The following is a 22,614-nucleotide window of genomic DNA, read 5'->3' as shown; positions in this document are numbered from 1 at the left end:
AAATTCCTGGGTAGGTGCCATGTGATCTGTGACAATGTAAGCATCAGGCTTGGTGAGGCACCAGAGCACGTGGTCCCCACTGGCACTGATCAGGATGGCATGGTGCGGATACCCCTTAATCAGAAGAGCCATCAGCAGCCAACCAGTCAGAGCCCTAATCAGATCCCGTGACAGTCCAGTAAAGAAGGGCTGAGCAAGTATTAAATAATATCCCCCTTGGTAGGAGTAATATTCCTACCTCCAGTTGATTAAAAGAACTCACGCCACGGGAAGGCCCACAAGCTTACATACAAAATCACACAATTGAATAAAAAGAGCAGAAAGCTTTGTACCTGGAGACAAAAGCAGAATTTCTGGCCAAGATAAATGAATAGCTTTCTTCTCACTCTGCTTCTGCTCCTGGCTCTGCCACTTTACTGGCCTATGCATTGGGGAAGATCACTTAACCTCTGAGGCTCTCAGTATTCTCAGGGTGAGCTGAAGGGGACTCTCACATACTTTCACCTCTAAGAAAGTTAAAGTTCAAATGCTCTGACACACTTGTATGATGCCACAATTATTGGGCTCAGGGCACTCCCCTGACTTCTCTCTTCCCATCTTGTCATTGCTCCCTGTGTGGAAAGGCTGGGGCAGTCTAGGCTTTGGAGTCCCAGGTCCATCACGTCCCAGGAGAGGGCCTCCTCCATGGATTCCCAGCTCCTCTCTAAGGATGGTAATACCACTTCCCAAGGTGACTCCCCAGGAGTCCTTCTTAGGTCCCGGCTCCTCCCTCCTTCCACACTTTCCTGGATCACACACCTTCGTGTTCATGGTTTCATCTACCACTTGCTTGCTGACGGCACCTGAATCAAGATCCTCAGCCCTAACTTCTGTGTGAGTTTCAGGTTTGCTTCTGAACTACAAACAGACATTCTGGGTGATCTATTGAGGTGAGACTCCTCCTTGCTCTTGCCAGCCATGTCAGTAAGAGAGTCCTCTCTCCAGCATTCCTCAGACCCCGCTGACGATGAAGCTGATGACCAGCTGTGCTGATTTCCCTCTTTAAATAGAACTGGGGGAATGTCATTCATTCTTCCTGTCCCTTCTCCCTACCCCTACCCTGTTCCCTTAGGGCAGGAACTCTGGCACAGAAGGCATGAACACAGAAGGCACAGTCTGTGACTGCTGAGCTGAACTGGGCTGACGTTTTGAGAAAGCTCTGTGTGTATCTGGCATCACTACCTTGGAAGACATTCAAAAAAAATGATCACAATTCCCTCCTGCTTAGATATCTTTCCCGAGGTCAGAGACCCTGATCTGGGGAGCAGAGCACAGAGCGCTGCCTTTTGCTGGCTCCTGTATCCTTTCCTTGGAGAAGGAAATGGCAACCCACTCCAGTGTTCTTGCCTGGAAAATCCCAGGGATGGGGGAGCCTGGTGGGCTGCCATCTGTGGGGTCGCATAGAGTCGGACACGACTGAAGTGACTTAGCAGTATCCTTTCCTGGGCTTCCCTGGTGGGTCAGCAGTAAAGAATCTGCCTGCTAATGCAGGAGACCCAGGTTTGATTCCTGGGCTGGGAAGATCCCCTGGAGGAGGGCATGGCAACCCACTCTAGTATTCTTGCCTGGAGAATCCCATGGACAGAGGAGCCTGGCAGGCTACAGTCCATAGGGCAGAGTTGGACACAACTGAGCATGTCTGCACATACTCTTTCCTGCCCCTGGGTCTTTGCAGAAGCTGTTCTCTCTCCCTGAAAAACTCTCCCTGGCTGAGCTATTTGTCATCTTTAAGACTCAGTTCTTAAGTCTCAGCCTTCCCCCACCCAGAAGCACCTTCTCTATGCTTCCAGAGTATCCTGTGGGCACATATCTGGCCTATCATGCTGGAACAGCTTTTTGTCTCCCTAGCGGACTGTGAGTGACCAGTGGCCAGGGACTGTGCTCCACTCAAGTCTGCAATTCCGGCACAGTGCAGACCTCGGTACCAAACTGTCCAGTACACGAGACACCGCTGAACACTGGTTAAAGAATGCCTGGGCATGTGCCTGGGTGCCAGCAGGTGCAGCCCCACCCCCCGGCCTACTAAAGTCTCCCGGCATCAGCTCTGAGGGAGAAGACTGTCAGAGCCTTCAGCTCATCTGGAGACCGTGGCATCAGTAAGAGCAGACTGCAAAGTGGGTATTGATCCAAGATTCCCCTTGGACCTTTGATTTCTTACTCTCTCCATCCATCACCCAGCGAGGACAACACAACTCTGCTCGTAAAAATTCCAGATGCCTTGGAGAGCAGTTTTCTAAACACGGGTACCTGAGGCTGCTTCCCTGCCTCCCCTGATGGTCCACCCAGAGCCTTCAGTACTGTGTCCCCCTCCCAGCCTCCTCCCACTCCAGCCACACAGATGGAGCCCTGGAGGTGGCTCATTCCCTCTTCTGAGAGCCACGGCCAGAGCTGGACTCACCCTCCATCAAAGGGGTTCTCCCCGGGGATGACGTGCGTGCTGTCCCTGCCCACGAGGAACTTGATTCGGTCGTAGAAGGAATGCAAGTTCTGCTGGGACACGGGGGCCTGTGTCTCCTGGATGATGTCCAGAGGGTCAGGGGAGCCCAGGCACAGCGGGTTGACGTGACAGAGGGGCTGGAGGCAGCAGTCGGGGTCCATGCAGTCCACCAAGCCGTCTGCAGGGGTGACAGAGCAGGGCGTTTGTATTGCTGTGTGCAATCCGCATCGTTTGTTCACACTGCCTTCATTCACTTCTCTACTTTCCACTCACTGAATGACGGTATAAAAGTGCCTGATACAAGCTGAGGCCGCTGCTGGGCACCAAGGAGATTCAGGGGCTCCAGGTCCCACCCCACTAGTCTAGTAGGAGAGATGGACAAGCAGTGTGCAGTGTGACGTGTGTTATTTCTTTTCTTTTCAGAGAGACAGAAGGAATGCTGTGCATGGGGGCCCTGAGGTGACAGTTTGGATCACTAATTTCAGATGCTGGACTCAGAAAGCGAGAAGAGCACAAGATCAGGCTGCGAGTTTTGCAGGAGCCGACAGCTGGGCCTCCCGGGCCAGGTTAGGGAGTCTGTATTTCACCCTCTGGACAACAGGAGTTACTGAAAGGTGCTAAGCAGGGGATGACTTCACTTGAAAGTCACCGTATTGCTGAGCCAGGGGCTCCATGCATCAGGAGTGACAACGGTTCCTGAGACTAGAGGAGGAACAGTGGGGATGAGGGAAGACGGTGGTGTGGAGAGACAACGGAGAGGTAAAAATGGGAAGATCTGGTGACTGATGGCATTTGGGGGTGAGGAAGGGGTGGCCAAGTTCCAGCCTCTCTCCCAGCTGCGAGGCAAGTGTGTAGGGAGCCGCCTCTGCCTTCTGTGAGAGGGGCTTTGTGAGTTTGCTGGATGGTTTCATGTCACTGACCAAGTTGTCATTAGTAGAGAATTCTCTTTACCACATGGGTGGATTTCTTTAGGAGTGAAAATTATATTGCAGCTTCCAGCTTCTCGAAGTGCAAAGAAAGAAATTCCACCAGACCACAGATTTTTGGTCTCATTATCCCAAAGTGCTTTTACGGACACCCAATAGAATGGCTTAAAATAGACCAGAAGCCAATTGTAGGCAGCCTGTGCGCTCTGTAGGCAGAGAACAGCCTGAGCGCGTGTGTTCTTCTGTAGGTTGGAATTCTGCGTCTCCTGCTTTCAGCGATTCTGGGCAAACTTCCCCACCACCTTGAGGGCGTGGGTCCTGCTCTGGTTGTCTCTGATGTAGCCCCAGCCCTTAGCACAGGTGTTTAAGACCTGACTGTTAAATAAATGAGGGACAATGGAATGAGTTAAATGACATTTGAATCAAGTCCATAAAAGGCAGAAAAGCATTATCTTCATTCAATTTGGTTAAATAGTGTGGTATGGTGGGAGGATCCTGAGGCTCAGAGACTGAAGTGCAAGCCCCAGAACTGCCTGGAAGAATGGCTTTGAAAGAGCTCCCATACTTAACCTCTCTGAGCTTCCGTCTTCTTAACACTGATACACTTCCTCACTTGTCTCTGTGGGTCTACAATATAGAGGCTGGCCATACGGTTATTGCACATACAATATGCACCCTTAAGCCTCTTTACTAGTCTCGGGGTATAGTGGCCTCAGGCAAGCTCCATGACCTCCCTGAAACCCAGTTTTTTTCCTTAATAAGCTGGGACAAAAGAATCCCTTGTCCTTCTCTCCCAACTTTGGCATGGTGTCTGAGGTCCATCTGCTCTGCCCTCCTTGAGGGCAGCACAGTGGTGCAGAGAATGGGCTCCAGAGGTCAAATCCTGGCTCTGAGACTTACTACTGTGTGGCCTTGGTCAGGTTCTTAAACTCTCTGGCCTCAGTTTCTCACATCTCTTACTGCGATTTATAAGAGTGTTACTAATGTAATTTTTATTTATGTGAAAAACACAGTATATGTCCCTCAAATCTGGCAGAGTACCTGATACATCATAAGTGCTTAATAAGAGGTGGGCTTTCCTGTTAGCTCAGACAGTAAAGAATCCACCTGCCCTGTGGGAGACCTGGGTTCAATCCCTGGGTTGGGAAGATCCCTTGGAGGAGGGAACAGCCCACTCCAGTATTCTTGCCTGGAGAGTCCCATGGACAGAGGAGCCTTGTGAACTACAGTCCACGGGATGGCAAAGAGTTGGACTCAACTGAGCAACTAAGCACAGCACAAGAGGTAGTTTCTCTTCCTGACCCTGGAACATGGCTCCCCAAAGAGGGGAGCCAACTGTCCTGTGTGTGCCCACCAGCCAGATCCACCCAGAGATGTGGCGGAAAGGCCTCCCCTCACTCGGGCCGGGTCCTGGGTCCTGCCTCGTGCCTCCTGGCCCAGCTCCCAGGTCCACCAGCTAACTGCTGAGCCAAGCACCTGTCTTCTCCTGCAGTCAGCTGGCCCCATCACACATTCTCGGGCTGCCCCTGTCAGACATTGCTTAAACACATAATTACAGCCCGAGCTGAGGGTTATTTGCATTCTGCTATTGATGTTCGCATGACAGATTCAGCTGCTGCATCCATAACTCTGCAGAAATACTCCATTATTCAATCCCAGTGAGCAGGGACGCTGACCATTAAATCAGCCAGCACAATTGAAGGGCCATGAAAAGTCATGGCTAATTTGAAATTTTATTAGCTCTGCCTGCTCTTGTTTACCACCGGAGCAGTCCCTGGAAACCAGCCTTTCACCTCTTTATAAACACCCTGCTTCGTGGCACCTTGGAAGAACGGTTTCCTGTCCTCTGGTCCTGGTGGAAGGTTAGACAGGAATGACTATTATTAATTTTTGTATTAAATGACGATGATGATAATCACAGCTGTGCCCTACTGAGGGCCAGGCATGGTGCTAAATCCTTTACAAGGAATGTTTTCAAGAAAAATGTCAGTGAATCTTCCCAGTTTTGTGAAGTAGCTGTCACCACCATCGCCCTCAGTTTCAATGAGAAGGAACCAGAGGTTCCAAGAGGTAAGGTAACTTGGTCAAGATCACACAGTTGGTCAGTAAAGAAGCTGAACTCAGTTCTTTGTGAAACAGAAAAAGGTTCTTTGTCCCTGAAGGGATGTAGGAACTATTTAAGTGGAAAACCCGACTTTATGAGTCTTGCTGTGCTCTTCCAGCGCCCTGGTGACCTCCCCACTGCACTCATCTCTGTATTATAATTCTCATGTTCTCTGTCTCCCTCCCCACACAGCAAGCTCGTAGAGACCAGGGCTGACTCATTTCAGGGTCCCCACCCCCTGCCTTAGCTTCCAGCTTCCTCCATGCCTCTGGAATCTGGGCTTTTCCATACCCCTTACTTCTTTCCTTTAAAAAAAACAAATTCAGCAATGAATCTTAAACAAAATTGCTGCTTCTTGTGGTGAGAGGGCCCTGGTGATGATCTAGTTGACTATTCGGGTAGAAATTTTAAAGTCTCCGTAAGGGCTCTGAGCTTTAGTTCACCTGTCTGTAACATGAACCTAGCTCAGAGGGACGCTGGGAGGATTAGGTGAGATCGTGGACGTAGCACATTTAAGCATGAAGACCAGCACCTGAGTGAGGGCTTGACAGACATGAGGTACTGCTCGCCCCTGGCTGGGTGCTTCCCTTGAACAGGGATCCCAGTAACAGAGCTGCCCTCCCTAAATCCGCATTTCAGGGCAGCTCTTTCTGCAGATAGTCTGGCCTTGGAGAACTGAAGCAGAGAAACACAGCCACAGCAACACACCTACGAGTTAGGGAAGCAGAGACCTCAGGGGACTTGAAGATTGGGGTTCTCTGAAATGGGGACATATCACACACCATGCTCTTATGAGAGACTCTGGGGCTGTGGAGTTGCTTATTGTAGGCTTCACAGCACACAGTGATTAATGTCCGGCCAAGAATGCTGCCCGCCTACACCTCCCTATGTGGAAGCTCCCTCATCATTCAATCGGCAAATATTTGCTGAGTTGTAAATGTGGGCTAAACCCCATTAATAGAGACCATCACAGTTAAAGGAGATACATAACAATAGTTTTAAAATGAGCAGGGCCCACGAGATTCTCATCAGAGCCACAGTTTATGAGACCGGCTTCCAAGCAAACCCTTCTCTGTATTTTCAAATGCAGCGTACGGCAGCCTGCAGCACGGTATATAGCTGCTCACAGTAACCGAGACTCTTGCACGGTTTCAGCTTCTTCGGCATGGATGACAAATTTTAGAAAAGTCATAGTAAGAGGAAAAAGTATATTGTGGGGACAGAAAAGTTAATTTGGGGGTAGGTTAGAAACACAGCAATATATGGTTTTCAAGGTTCTCTGGTTTTGGCTAAAGACATTTAGATTTTCCACGCTCTTCTTATCTCACTTAATTGTATGTTACACACATTGGTTGACTTATGTCCATGTTTCCTGCATCGCCTATTCTCCTAGAGAGACCCTTGTGATCATAGCAGCAAAAGCAAAACTCCCAAACCCATCAGGAAAATAGAGATGATTTTCCTCTACTTCTTCCAAATTTTCCATAAAGCCCTCCTAAATCCTAAAACTCCAACTTGGGGGAAATTACACGTTTCCTCCAGAAATTCCCTTTACCCATATAGTTCTAAGGCCTCCTCTCTCTCCTTATATGGTGGAAGTTAAGAAGGGCAGATGAAGGGTCAGAGGCCGTTCAGGCTCTGGTCATTCAGCAATGCTGCACCCAGCTGCGGCCTCTGGTGGGAGAGAGGGGTGCAGGGAAGGGAGAAGGAAACAGCTAGAAAAAAGGCAGAATAGAGATTAAAAAGACAGACAAGAAAAAAAGGGAAGGAAGGGTAGGTTGGGAAAAAAAGAAAAAGGCGGCCACATCTCTGGGGCACTAAATGAACATTCCAGAGTAGTTCTTGTTCTCCTGACCCTCAAACATGAAGTGCCATGGTGATGAGATGCCACGTGGGGACGAGACGCCACGTGGTGTGTGCAGCGGGCTCTGCTAACACTTCCATGTACGTCCTGTGCTACCCCCTGGAGGATGAGGGCCATGCCATCTCCTCTTGCATTCCTCCTCAGTGCCCAGCCTGCCATGGGTGTCCCTGACCTTGGAGAGGGGCAAGTGGAGAGAAAGAATCCAGGCTAAGAAGCCTGAAGACAGGGTTCCTTCCCTGAGCCTGTCACTCTCCAGCCATGAGAACGTCAATGAAAAAAGCCTTGGTGTCCATCACCCTCTGCAGAGAGGGGTGCTGCCCACAGGAATGGGTGAAGAGTTGTGCCATCAGTCAGAGTCCTGACCAGCAATGGCTCCCCGTTTGTGTTGTGATCTTCACAGCTGCCAGGGCGCGCTGTGACCTCAGGCAACCAAGTCCCTCTCCACTGTCCGAGTCCCCACCAGTTGTGGGGGCGGGGAGCAGAGGGCAGCCCCTGGGGTTAACCTGCCTAACAGTCACTTCGTGGCCTTTCTATGCCACAGGCCCATCTCCCCTGGTGGCCGCCTGCTGGAACATTCACAGAAAGTGACAGGTGCTGAGGGTTCTGTAGAAGGTGGTGACGGAGCTGGCCTTCTCATCTTTACAAAGAGGACACTGGGGTCAGGGTAGCTGATTTACCCAAAAATCATACCACTAGTGCAGTGGCAGCTGGGGCCCTGGTCTCTTCTCTGTCTCCCAATTCAGGCCCTACTCCACGGTCTGCATCTCGTTCTCCATCGTTTCTTGGACATCCTGCTCCCCTGGCTCTGTTCCCCCGTCCACAGAGGGCAGACGTGACTTGTTTCTTATCCCAAATGCATATAGCACAGTGCCCTGTGCCCCATCGGCATGTTTGTTGAATGAATGAAAAAATGAATAATGAATGCGTGAGGATCCCAAGTCAAACAGCTCCATCAGTTCGACTGGGCCCCCTGAGGGCTACGGGGTATGATGGAAGTCATCCCTCCTCCCCCTCACCACCCACCCCAGGAAAAGCTTGTTCCTCTCCTTAGAAAGCAGGCACACAGGACAGGTCTGCTCTGACCCTTCAGCATCTGTCCCATGGCTGGCAGGCCCTGCACCAGGCACTGGACAGACAGGAAGAAAACCGTCACACCTCCAAAGGACTCCCAAGTGTGGCGAGCCAGAGTGAGATAACCGTGTGCAGGGGAAGAGGGAAGCAGGGGTGGGGGCGCTGTGGAAGCCCAAAGCAGGGACCCTAACATGGGCTGAGGGCTGGAATATTTCCTGGAAGACGGAATGCTTAACTGAGACTAGAAGGATGGTCAAGAAGAAGCCAAAAGGAGAGCAGAGCTGGGGCGGTGTGGGCAATGCATGGCCTAGCAAACTCTTTTCATCAGAGTTGGCTGCATGGTCCCTTAGCCCGATGGGCCTGTGGACAGGGTCTAACCAGTCCAGCCAGCTCTCTCTGCAGGCTTAACTCCTCCCCGGGCTCAGCAGCCCACCCGCCGACCTCATCTTGCGGCTGCCTGCAGTCTGGCCTGAGACGTGTTTTATAGCAGGCTGTAAGCAGCATCTGGGGAGGCCCCGGGGGGTGGAGGGTGGAATGTGCCTCCCCGTCTGTACACATCTGGGAGAAGTTTTTGTCATCTGCTGTAATAAATTCTGTGCCTTTGGTGAAAAGGCTTGCAAAATCTTTATCTGCTCCTCAGAACGCAGGATTTTTAAAGGTCAATTTCTCTCTTGTCTCTTATCACAAGAAACATGGTTTAGAGATAGTCTGAAGTGTGGCCAAACTCTATGGCTTTATGTGCCAATGGTGGGAGATGAGGAGGAGAAGGGAGGACAGAGAGCTTTGTTCTCAGTTTTCCTGAAATTTGTCCTTCCAGGTTGCATCTATCAATGCTCTGAATTGCAATCCGTGATTGTTTTACGGGGCCAACAGAGTCTAAAGAGATGAACACACTCTGAAGCTGCTTAAAGATCCTTTATCACAAGGGGTATGGGTGCTTAAATTCCCGTGAATGTTTCCTTTCTTTGGCTTCTTTTTAAGCACGGCTTCCATTCGGATCCTAGCTTTCCCACTGATTCATGGTGAGACTTTGGGAAAGCCTGATCAGCTCAGTGAGCCTCAGCTTCCCAGCCTATAAGCGTCTGCCTTTCAAGTGCATTGCGAGGGGCTGGAGTTTATGGACACAGAGTGTCCAGCCCAGCCCCTGGCCCTTAGAGATGCTCTCTAAATGATGGCTACTGTTTTCCTTTGTGTATATTTTGATTTTTTTTTTTCCTTCTAGCAGTAAGCATGTAACAGTTTGGAATACAAATTTTAACTAAAAGATGAAAAAGATCAAGATACATTACGATATGGAAAAATACAGTCTAATCATAAGTCCAAACAGCAGACTGTAAAATTTTATAGAGAATATAATTCTAATTTTTAAAAGTGATTTATATATGAATATGTATTTATTTCATAATAAACATCACACTTCTGTGATTACAGGTGGAAAGGAGCAAGACAAAGAGAGATGACATTTGCAGGTGACGAACTGAGGCTCAGAGAAGTTGAATAACTCACTCAAGGTCATACAGCCAGCAGATTGGGGAGCCAGGATTTGAATCCAGACAGTCTGGGTACAGATCCTGCTTCTAATCGCTGTGGTATGTTGCTTCTCAGGCACTTTAAATACACCCTCTGTAGTCCTCACAGTAACCCTGCAAGGTAGGCCTTATTATTCTTATTTTATAGTCACTTAGCATCTTTGGTAAACTCCAGAAGGTAGCAGAGGACAGAGGAGCCTGGCTTGCTACAGTCCATGGAGTCAAGGAGTCGGACACAACTTAGTGACTGAGCAACAACAACAAGCGTCTTTGGGCCACAGTTTTTCCATCTCTGAAATGGGCACAAATGCCCCCTCAGACGGTCAGTGAGAACATGTGAGAAGGTGCATGGGACAGAACATCACAAGGGGCTTTCTGAAGGGCACAGAAGCATAGGGCACATCTTCTTTGTCAAACGTACCACAAGGAGGGACTGCCTTTCATGGTGAGTCAGGGTCTCTGCTCGCCAGCCTGCCCTGCTGTTGCCCCTCACCAACCTGGGCTTGGAGTGAAATCTGGAGGCAGGTTAGCTTGACTGGGCAGCCCTGACAGTGGATTAAGAGATTGGGAGTCACTAACTCACATTCAGGATCTGTTCTCTGCTTTAAAATCTAGACAACCATAAGTGAAAACAGAAACAAACCAATAAAGCTAAACTCGACTCAGCCGTGCTGTGAAACACGTTTTTTGGGGTCTCAGTTAAAAAACACTGCAACAGCTTTCTTAATGAAGCCTGAAGTTCAAGTTTCATTTGTAAAGAATTGTGTTAAGCCTAGCAAATTGGGAAAGAAGAGAAGCCAGGAGTTTTCAGATGACTTGCAGGGCCATGGCTAGGTTTATGATGGAATCGTGAGTCTGAGGTCCAGGCATGCTGAAAAGCTCTTGTGTGGCCAGACCCCAGGGACTATACAGTTTCTGCCACCTGCCAGCTATGTGACCTGAGCCACATGCTTCCCTTTGCTAAGCCCTAGCTTCCTCATCATAAGGACACAGTGAGGGGATCGGAGTACCAGACGCCTCCCAGTGCTGTTGGGTGGGCGCACGACTGCTTATATGAGCTGTCGCCGTCATCCTCTGGTCCTCTCTGGGGCACTGCTGTAGCCCCTTAGACTGGACTAAGTGCTCACACTACACGTCTGGGAGGAAGATGAAACATCAGGGGGCAGTGGTCCACGAGATCACACAGAAAGGCTCAAAGGTCTTGAGTCCGAGTCCAGCTGTGTTAATGACTTTCTGTGTGACTCTGATGTGTATGACATCACATCTCCACTCTGGGCCCCAGCTTCCCTGTCTGTAACGGGCAGGGCAGTAGGAGGGAGCTCAAGTTGGTGTTCTCTGCCTCCTCCAGTCCTGTTACTCACATTAACCACTGCGAATTCCTTCTCCAAGCCCTGGAGTCACATCAGCCAACAGCATTCACTAAGCGAGACTCTAACATTTTTTTCCCTCCACCATGGCTTATTGAGGGATTCCTGATGGCTCAGATGGTGAAGTGTCTGCCCGCTATGTGGGAGACCCGAGTTCGATCCCTGGTTTGGGAAGATCCCCTGGAGAAAGAAGTGGCAGCCCACTCCAGTATTCTTGCCTGGAAAATCCCATGGACGGAGGAGCCTGGTGGGCTACAGTACATAGGGTTGCATAGTCGGACGTGAGTGAGTGACATCATTTTCACTTTCTGGCTTATTTATCTGGGATCCTACTGTGCCCCACATCATGACTGAAATACAGGTGCTCATTTCATTCTGCCTCCATTAGATTTGGTTTGTGTGAATAACGATTTCTTACAAATAACTGTGAGCTTCCCAAGGGAGAGTAGGCTGGGCCATATTCGCTGGTCTTTATATCCTCTGAGAAAGGAGCGTGCGACCTGGGAGATAGCAGGAGCCCAACAAATGTGTGCCTGACCGAACCTCAGACAGCCAAGTGCTTACTCTGGCTCACCCCACGTTGCTGGGTAAAGCCTGCCCTGTTTCTCCCTCCACTAAGATTGACCCTGTTTGGCTAAGACCCAGAGGGGCCAGTGAGGACAGTCTTGCCCCCTTCAGCACTTGGGGACAGCCTAACTCCTGCAGTTGCTTCATCTGTGCCATCCTTCAAAGCGGGGCGGACCCCTTCCCCTTCCTGTTGGCTCCTCCAATGGGTAGAGAGCCCACCAAGCTGAGAGGGTCCTGAGGTGGGCTGCTGCCTCATTTCGCAGTTCAGAACCCAAGGCCAAGCTCCCTCAACAGTGTGCTCCCCCCAGCCAGTTGTCTTCCCAACCAGGATGATCCATGGATGTCTTCCTGGCTGGACTGGAAGCCATGGGACATCACAGTTCCCAGGAGGGTACCAGGCATTTGATAACATCAGCTGCATGAGGGATGCTCCTTTATCACTGCCATGATTCTGCTGCATCTGTGACGGGTGTTGTTTCTCTCTCTCCAGACTGTGAACGTCACAAGGGTAGGGACTGTGTCTTACTTGTCTCTGAAGTCTCAGAACCCAGGAGAGGGCCCGATGCAGAGGAGACGTTCAGTTAATGTTTGCTGAGTGACGGACCTCAGGTTTTAGCACTCGTGTGTGGCTTCGCTAGAAAGTATGTAAAAGTTCACTCCAGTCCAAACATGCTCTGCAGATTGAAGAGGTATATTCTCCTGCACTTGGTGATTTGTTGACTGTTCTTTTCCACTTCCTGCTGGTTCGCCTCCACGACAGCTGGAGAAGGCTCTGTTCCCCTGGGGTCTGGCTCAGCCCCGTTTCCAATGATGAGACGCTCTTCCAGGGCTGTGGGGCTCTGGGCTCCTGTGTACCCACCCGCCCTGTTAACCCTGGGCAGTCCAGGCCCTGGGAGGCTAGCTCTGCAGGACGGTGAACAGAGGGCACGTGGGCACTGTGCTTCATGTGAGGGAGTAAATGGACCTTGCTTTATGACCTATTCTGGGATGTGCATTTTGGGGAGGTATACCTTCTCCTGGCATTTCTCAAGGACACCCAATTCTTTTGCTGCCTGGATATTCAACAGCCCTCTGAAGGCTTTGGCCAAGACCCTGGATTCCAGAAAAGGGAATGACTTCATGGTATGGCTCCTCTCGCTTTCTTTCCTAACTACACGAATGTCATTGCTGGTCATGGAATTGTGTCTACACAGGCAAAGTGAAGAGGGCAGTTAGGGAGATAATCAGGTTGACATCTCCTTCCTATGAAAAGCAAACATGATTGTCCTTTATCTTCCCGGAAGGCAGGGCTACGTGGTGCCCTTGCTCTGCCTGTGATGTTTTCTCCAAATGAAAAGCTCTCTCCTTTCCAATAAAGCCTGCCTACTGAAGCATGGCCTTCTTGATGAGCGTTTTCATACCCCCACAACAGTCAATATGGAACTCTGCACCAGCCCGTCTCACCACCCACTAGCACTTCACTTTGGTCTCTCGCCCTCATTTGAGTTCCTGGAGTGTGGGGACAGGACTTATTCATCCCCATGCCTGGCCCCCAAACAGGGAACTCTGGATATTTATGCAGCAGCAGAATTAATGAGCTTTGCATGTTTCGGGTTAAGGGACATTTCAGTCCTGTGAGGTCTCAGGAGGACAGCATGGACCTGCTGTCTCTGCCTGCCTACCGTGGCGCAGCCCCATGGGGTCCTTGTGGAAAATTACTCCACGGGGCTGAGGACTGGGTGCATCGGGCTTGGCCTCCTCCTGGATTCAGGCAGCAGATGTAAGGCCTGAAATCTGGGGGCTCGGACAAAGACCAGTGGTCTGAAACAGCCCAGAGCTGCTGGAGCCAGCTTAAGGCAAATGAACCAGAATAATCACGGCAGCACACACTGGCCTTTCAGTCCTCCTGCTGCTCTGAGATTGTTGAACTGCACTAAGTAGAAGCTTCCCCAAGGTTAGGATGCTAAGTTTCTGGCCTTGGATTCTCTATTCTGTGCAGTTTTATACCAGAAAGTCCCTTGGCATAAACATGGCAGCTGCATAAACATATCTTTTTGATGAGGTCAACTGTTAGGCCATCATTCGAAAGGAAGGGCTAAATGTTCCGATCTTTTTTTTCCCCCCTGTATATCTTTTTATCCTAATAACCCCCTGAGATTGGTAGAGGCATGAAGAATCATCCCATTTTCCAAGTAGGAAATGAAAGTACATTGTGGTTGTATTTATCCAGGTTTCACACAACAGATAGGCAAAGGCTAATCCTAGGACTAAGATAAAGACTGGAAGGGCACTTATGATCCGAGGGCCTCATTTTGTAAGTAGGGAGTGTGAGGCCCACTGACTCGAGCAGCTTGCTTAGTGACACACAGAGGGCCAAAGACAGAATTGGGATTAGAACCTTGACCTATTCGTTCTCAGCTAATACATGCTCCACAAGAGAAGGCCTCCCTTCCTCAGGGTTCTGACTGCCCAGCACTCGAAAAAAAACAAAAACCAACAGCAAAGATGAATTCTACTACCAACCCACAGGGACAGAAGGTGTGGGGGCAAAGGTGGCCCCCAGGACTCTTGGTGAGCATTACCACCAGAACCAGAGGATAAGGGACCTTGACCAAAGGTAACTCAACCACCCTCCCCCTGGAGAAGCATCCTTTCTGGCACTTTCCGTGCTACAGAATTGGGGTGGCCTCTTCTTGCCCACTTCCAGTGGGGGAAATCTCATAACTTTGCTAGGCAACTCACTCCATTAATGCATTACGAGAAAATTCCTTCATTCATATGCCTTCTCCTCTGCACTTGCTGTCAGATGGCAATGGATTTTGTTTGCATCAGTTAAGTTTAATTAATTCCAATGGAACAACGAGTGATACGTGCTTACTCCTTAGATGACAGGTGCTGTTTTATGCCTACCCTGAGGGCCCCCTAGACTGGACAGCTGGTGGGTTGGTGGCCTATTCACTCAGTAACGCCCACCCTCCACTCTGCATCTCCCACTGCCCTGGAGACTCACGGGGCCCTTGGGTGCCAGAGCCCTACCTCCATCGTTGTCTTTGCTGTCGCCACAGGCGGTTTCCATGGACGTGTCACAGCCAGCTCCTCTCCAGCCCAGCTGGCAGACGCAATGCCACCCGTTCAGGTCCAAGGTACATCTGCCGTTGCCATTGCACAGGCCAGGGCAACCCTCTGCAAGGCAAAGCAGCCAGAATCAGGGTCTGATCAACCATGGGCACAGACTGTGCTCACACACACTCACACTCAACCTGTCAGCTCACAAAAGGCCTTCACATTCGTCAGCACACTGATGCCCTCGGTACCTGGGGGTGCCTATCGTTAGAACTGCCCCTTACATTTAAGGCTACTGAGACTCAGAGGTGGAAGGCCTGCTCAGACCACACGGTTAGCATGCGGCACTGTCAGGAGGTGGGGGGGCTAGGCCTGAAGCCCACACCTTCTGTACCCAAAACCCTCCCTTTCCAAAGTGATCAGGATTCTAGAGCCAGAGTTCACGGATGTAGGCTTATCCAAATCTGGCCAGTGGAGCTGTGGGGCTGATTCTTCACTCCTTGCTCACGCTTGCCGGTGGTTCCTGCCTCTGTTTTGTTTAAAACAAAGGAATGATCATCCCTACGTTTACTCCTCTTGTCCCCTCAGCACACCTGGGTCTCCTTCTGAAGGGCTGTACTTTTCTCAGGCCTTGGGACTAGGTCCATTGCATGGGACCTTAGGCTTTGCATTTGTTTCGTCCGATTTCCTCCTGAACAACTGTCTTTGCCTTGAGGAAGAGTCCTGGGGTCTTTTTCTTCCCATCTGATCCTCAGCCACTCAGAGCAGCCTGGATGACTGCCACGAGAGCGCCTAACGAGGGCTGTCTGCGAATGCCAGTGCAGGTTCGGGCAGGCCACTCTCCCCTAATTGTGTTCATCTGGACATCGGTCTGGCCGCCTGTCAGTTATTAGGCACCTTCTCTGGGCTAGCACGGGCGGCACAGACATGAACAAGGCCTAGTTCTTATTCTTGAGGAGCATGCAGCCTATCAAAGGACACAGATTGGTATGAGTAAAATATTTCACTGCTAAGTGCCCTGAGGGAGATGTATAAAATATGGTGGGAACCAAACACGGGAGTGCCCATCTGTCTGCGAGGGCTGGGATGATTTAATCAGGGAGGGTCAGGCAATATTTAGACTCTGCCTGAGTTCTGCTTTGACTAGATCATAAGGTGGGAGTTATTATTCCAGTAAGCTTGCAGATTTTTGCTTACCACCCTCTCAAGAATCTGTTAAGTTACATGCTTCACTCCTGCTTCTATTATGCTGCTTGGTTTTCATCAAGTCCTCATTTTTAACAAATTTGCCAACTCCTTTCTTAGAGGGGCCATCAAAAAACACCTCACCAGGATGCCTTCCATAGCTTCTTTCTGGGCCTGCTCAGTCTCAGGGGAAGGTATGGATGTGAAAGCACTCTGCCATCTATAAAGCTTGTTTTATTATTAAGAGCAGCAAACTGCTACAAATACAGCTGTAAACTGAATTTTCTATCATGAAATAACTGAAAACTCACCCATTACTCTTAAATGAAACAAGTATGGATACGGCTGTCTGGTACAAGGCCTAGGCCAAGGTAGGCACTCACTAAATGGCAGATTAACTAGAATCTAAAACTGTAGTGTTTCAAGGCCTTTTTATCCTTGACTGGTGTTACAAAGTAGAAGAAAAGAACATGTTCATTTATATTTGAGATGTTCAACACAGCCACCGGTCAATCTAGCCACTGTGTTTTCCATTCAAAGGAAGAAACATTTATTGAGTGTGTGCTCCCAGCCCAGGAGGGAGTCCCGCAGAAACTCTGAAGCAAATGTAGACTATGGGGGTCGCCGCCTGGAAGAAGCCTGTTGGGGGAAGCAGGACGACACCAGCATGGTCACCCCAGAAGAAATCAAGACAGCAGCTGAGAAGCGCAGGAGCAGTGCTGTGACGTGCAGGCACTCTGTCTCAGAAGCTGACCTCAGCCACTCCTGATCTAAGCACCTACAGGCTCCCTCTTTCTCCAATGAGTCCCATTTAAAGTTTTGTCCATCCAGCCGAGACTTGCTTTAAATTAAGCCCCATATGTTGAAATTAGTCTTGGAGGAACAAGGGTCCAATTGTTAAGGATAGCAGTAGACTGCCTTCTCTTGCTCCAAGGTGTAGCCTCGTGTAAGACGCAAAGAATCTCTCTTGAATAAGAGTACAAGCTTGGGTGTCATTTCAAAGGCTGGTTCTGTCACTCAGTGGCTGTAAGACCCAAGCACTGTATTTAGTTCCTTTGAGCCTCAGTCTACTTATAAAATGGGGTTGTTGGGAGGATTAAATAAAGTATGCATGATGCACAAAGCCTGACAGACAGCTTGAACACAATATCTGAGTCTTCCACATGTCATGACTTTCTCTCTAGTTTGAGTAGAGGGACTATCATATATATCATGAGTTGCATCCATAATCCCAGATAGGGGCCATAAAAAGGCAAAAAGAAAACCGAGGCAATTACCTAGATCAAAGTCAGCAAAGTATTTTGTAAAGGTCCAGCTACTGAATATTTTGCCTCATGAGCCATATGGTCTTTTTGGCTCTGTCATTACCAAATTCTGCCATTATAGCTTGAAAGGAGCCACATACAATTTGTAAATCAATGGGCATGGCTGTGTTCCAACAAAACGTTATTTATAAAGACGGGATGAGCCAGATTTGGTCTGTGTTCTGTAGCCTGCCAAACCCTGATTTAGATGCTTCAGGGCCGTGAGGACAATGACAGTTGCCTATGCTGAGGCTCTGCCATGGCTTGCCACTGTGCTAGGCACTCTACATGTATTATTTCCAAAACTAAGTAACGCTTGGTTGTATTTTTCAGATCCTGATTGTCTAAGGCAGTGTCAGTTTCACACCACTGAATCCTAAATTTTTAATAAAAACCAAATCTTATAACAGAATGTGGACTTTGGAATGGGACGGAACAGTTCAAATCCCAGTGCCTCGATCTTACTTTGTTGTTGTTGCTAAGTCACGTCTGACTCTGCGACCCCATGGACTATAGCCCGCCAGGCTCCTCTGTCCATGGGATTTCCCAGGCAAGGATACTGGAGTGGGCTGCCATTTCCTTCTCCAGGGGATCATCTTGATCCAGGGTTTAAACCCGTGTTTCCTGCACTGGCAGGCAGAGTCTTGGGGAATCCCATGTGATGTTTGGCAAATCATTTAACTCTCCAAGTTCAGTTGTGTTATCTGTAAAATGGAGCTAATACCCAATTCACAGAGCTGTTAAGAAGGTTAATGGGATAATGTATACCAATTATTTAGCATAGCGGATAACACAGGTAGGCATTTAATAAATGATAGCTGCTATTATTATTATTGGACTTCTTTGTTTTAACATTGTATTGGTCCAACTTCACTACGAAACTCACGAATCTGAAAATAACACTTTGTCAGTCCAAACTGTTCAGCATTTGGGTCAAAAGCTATGGTCCTCATAAATACAAACCTTGCCAGAGAGAGCTGAGACAAACCCAATGCTGTGGTCATGGGGCCAACATGCTGCTCAGCAGGAAGCAGTAAGATAGATGGGTTCAGGGCCCCCAAGGCCTAGCCCAGGCCCACCTGACTTCCCTAGTGCTCTGTCCTTCTTGAGGGCAACTGTCCCAAGCGTACTTAAATAATTCATTTTGCAATAATTTAAGGTCTACTCCCTCCATTAGAATGTAACCTCCATAAAGGTAATTTTGGACCTAAACTAGTACCTTGCACAGAGCCAGTACTCCATATATTTGAGCTGAAATGGATCAATGGATGAGGCAGGAGACCTAGGTTCTGCCTGCCTAACTTGTGGGATCTTGGCAAAGTAATTTGTCCTTTCTTGACCTCAATTTCCTCATCTATTGGGGTGGCCAAAAAGTTTATTTGGGTTTTTCCATAACATCTTACAGAAAAACCCCAATGAACTTTTTGGTTAACTCAATATGAAATGAAGGTTAGGATGAGATCCTCTGTTAGGCCCTTCCAGTACCAACACCCAATAGAGAAGGTCAAAATAACCTCAAATTGGATAATTCTGTTCTTAATTTCAACAAACTTTACTTAACACCTACTGGATGTCAGGCATGTGTTAATTCTGGGGTATACACAGATGAGATATAGCCTCTGCCTTCAATATTTTTATGCTCTATTTATCTATACCTTTTGTTCCAAGACAATTTAAGACAGGATGGGGCTTCCCTGGTGGCTCAGATGGTAAAGAATCTGCCTGCAATGCAGGAGACCCAGGTTCAATCCCTATCCCTGGGTGGGGAAGATCCCCTGGAGGAGGACATGGCAACCCACTCCAGTATTCTTGCTTGGAGAATCCCCATGGACAGAAGAGCCTGGCGGGCTACAGTCCACGGGGTTGCAGAGAGTCAGACACAACTGAGCGACTAACACTTTCACTTTTGCTCCAGGACAATTTAAAATGGGTCTTATAATAGCAAACAATGCTTCTCAAAGTGAATTCTTTGAACTACCAGTTCCATGAGTTCCTCAAAAACAAGCCTCTATAGTTAAATAAGTTTAGGAAACAATATATCGTATATTCTCATCCTACAAAGTCACATTAAACACATTAAAGCCTCTGGGGAGTCTTACAACAAAGAAACCTGCATATTTGATTATTGGAACATTTTCCAATTTGACCTCAGAACTCCTTGCTGCCACCCAAACCATTTACAATCATGTGGAAAATTCTATTCCACAAAACCCTCTTTGGGAAGCCCTGCTCTAGTGAGCTCCGCTTAGAACACGGGGCCTGATGCACACGTTCTGTGCAGCTCTGAAACTGCCAGGAGGCAGCCCTGGTGTTCTCAGGGAGGGTCTGGTCTACATGTAAAACCACAGGAACACTCTCTCCACGGTCAGTTTCTTTAAATGGACCAGTCTCTATCCCAAGGGTCTGCACTGTCCAGCTGGTTTCAGGGTTTCAGAGACACCTGGAATATCTTTGGCTTGAGTGAGGTTTGCTCTCATGCAACAATTTGCTTCTGAGATCATCACACCTCCCATTAGCCATTATGAAGAGGCCTCCTCTCGGGGGGAATCTGTTGACTTTCTTAAAGCAATATGCCCTTCCTTGCTGCTAAGTCGCTTCAGTTGTGTCCGACTCTGTGCGACGCCAGAGACAGCAGCCCACCAGGCTCCCCCGTCCCTGGGATTCTCCAGGCAAGAACACTGGAGTGGGTTGCCATTTCCTTCTCCAATGCATGAAAGTGAAAAGTGAAAGTGAAGTCGCTTAGTCGTGTCCGACTCCTAGCGACCCCATGGACTGCAGCCTACCAGGCTCCTCTGTCCATGGGATTCTCCAGGCAAGAGTACTGGAGTGGGGTGCCATTGCCTTCTCCATGCCCTTCCTTACCTGCTGCTAAAACTCATTAATTCCACAACCCTGAAACACATCAATAATTCAGAGAGCCCAAGTGGCGTTAACAATCCCCTCTGGAAGGATTCATACTGGGCATTTTCCAGAGCTCAAAATAATATAATTTTAAGGTTTAGAGAAGGGCTAGGCTTTTCAAAAGAAATAATGCCCTTTAAATGACAAGGGACTGCTTTATTTCCAACCTCCTGTTTAAGCCTACAAAGAAGACTCCTTTGAAGCTAGAAGACTTTCAGAATCCTTGAAGGTATTTCATTTTTATTTATGTGGTAGAGGAGCCATACAACATACCTATCCCATTTATGTTTCTCGTTCTGGTCTTCTCGTACGTTTTCATCCCCACAGGCAGCTCTCTAGACAAGGGCACCATCATCTCCTACCTAGATGACAGCAACAGCCTCCTAATCGGTCTCTTTGCCCCTAAATGTTCCTTCTCAACTTTTCCCACAATATGGCCAGATCGATCCTTCCAAATCACAAATGTCATCAAGTCATTTGCGTGCTGTTCAGTCGCTCACTTATGTCCAACTCTTTTGTGACCCTCATGGACTGCAGCCCACCAGGCTCCTCTGTCCATGGAATTTTCGCAGCAAGAACACTGGAGTGGGTTGCCATTTCCTTTTCCAGGGGATCTTCCCAACCCAGGGATAGAACCTGCATCTCCTGCATTGGCAGGCAGATTCTTTGGGGCCTGGGAAGCCCCATCAAGTCAGTATCCTGCTTTTAAAAGCCTTCAGTGGCCTCTCATATGGTATGTTATGGCCCACAATTTTGGTCTATGAGGCCCTGCCTAGGCTGGGGAGGGCTCTCATTGCTAAGTGGCCGTGGGATGTCCTCTATCACAATCCTCATCATGTTTTGTTGGAACTATTTTTAGTGTTTTAGGGACAATATATTTTTAGTGATTTCTCTGGGAGGCTGGGGCCTCTTCTGTCATGTGGCTCCACATTTCCTCATACTTAGGAAGAGGTCAATATACTTGGTGAGTGGCTGTTGTTTCTTCAGTGTCTACCAAGGCAAGTGGACAGAAAGAACAAAAGCTGGCTTGTCTCTGAACTGCAAAATACTCTACTCTGAAAAGTCCCAGGTTTACATATATCAGCCTCTGAATTCTTTTTTGGGAATTACTAGCACCCATTATACCAGAGAGCCAGTCCAATGGGGTGCTTGGTGGAGAACTAGAGTTTTGACAAGAAACATTTGTCTTTTAAAGTGACTTATGATTCATTGACCTAATCTACCTCAAGGTTTGGTGAATATTTTCTGAACTACAGATCAGAACAGGTGGCTTGAGAGAGAATGTGGGTTACTTCCTGGTGAAGGTGTCAGCTTGGAAGATGTGGTTTGGAGGAAGAACATTGGAAATTAATGGGACATTCTTCATGACTATGACAGAAGAAAGAATACTGGAAATATGGATTAGGCCAGGAAATAAAAAATCCTGGTTCTGCTACTTACTACAAGTGTGATCCAGGCTGGGACACTCAACTTCTTCAACTTTAAATTCCTTTTCCAATCAAATGAGTATAATTCTATCTGTTCCCTTAAAAAAAATTCACAGGACTCACTTAAGACTCATGGATGTGGAAAAACTTCACATAGTAGGAAAAACATTCACCAAATAGATGGTGACATTATTAAACTTAATCCATCTTGAGGATTCCCCTGATGATGATCATGTGTGAAATGCCTATTTTAAACAGGCTCAGAGGTGTGACTCTTTCTTGCTGCAATAATTTTATTCTTGGTTGAAGGCCAGTATGTAAAGTTCAGGGAACCTTGCTTCTCAACACCAGGCGTCCACTGGGTGGGTCCCACAATCACCTTTGCTGTGTTTGGCAGAGATATCCCAGTTGAAAAGCATTCAGTCATTTAGGTTGCCCTAAAATCCTTTCCATGAATTTTTAAACAGCAGTTGCTATCTCTTATTAAAAGCCAATTTAGTCCTTTTCTTTACAGTTTCAAAAATTAGCCTGGCTAATGAAGTCCTTCTCCAAATTAAGGGCAAGGCTAAGAGTATGATGTTAAAACAGCACAGCTAACATTTACTGAGCACCATTCCTGCCCACGTGCTGAACACTTTACATTCATTACTTTATTCAATCCTCATGCCAACCCTATGAGGCAAGTTCTGTTATCATGCTCATTTTATAAGGACTCTTGAAGGGAAGGGAGGGAGGTCGGTCATTGAATTCATTAAGTGTTGGAGTTTAGATTCAAACTCGGGCAGTCTGACCCCAGAGTATGTGTCCTTAAGCACTGAGCATATATTTGGTACCCAGTGCTGTGTGAGGGC

General features: G+C 48.3%; 1 protein-coding gene across 9 annotated transcripts in view; it reads right to left on the bottom strand.

Annotated features, from left to right (window-relative positions):
• TENM4 (teneurin transmembrane protein 4) overlaps positions 1 to 22,614 on the bottom strand; it is a 1,425,092-nt gene that overhangs the window by 100,257 nt on the left and 1,302,221 nt on the right. For all 9 annotated transcript variants that reach the window (XM_044944048.2, XM_045165964.1, XM_045165965.1 and 6 more), the window contains 2 exons: positions 14,920 to 15,066; positions 2,438 to 2,654 (listed from right to left, as the gene is read on the bottom strand). In XM_044944048.2, coding sequence (XP_044799983.2) covers positions 2,438 to 2,654; positions 14,920 to 15,066 — 364 coding nt within the window. The remainder of the gene's footprint in view (positions 1 to 2,437; positions 2,655 to 14,919; positions 15,067 to 22,614) is intronic.

Source organism: Bubalus bubalis, chromosome 5 (assembly GCF_019923935.1).
Source record: "Bubalus bubalis isolate 160015118507 breed Murrah chromosome 5, NDDB_SH_1, whole genome shotgun sequence".
NCBI lineage: Eukaryota > Metazoa > Chordata > Mammalia > Artiodactyla > Bovidae > Bubalus > Bubalus bubalis.
Note: the sequence above shows the minus strand (reverse complement) of the source record. Positions and strands in the feature narration are given on the sequence as shown.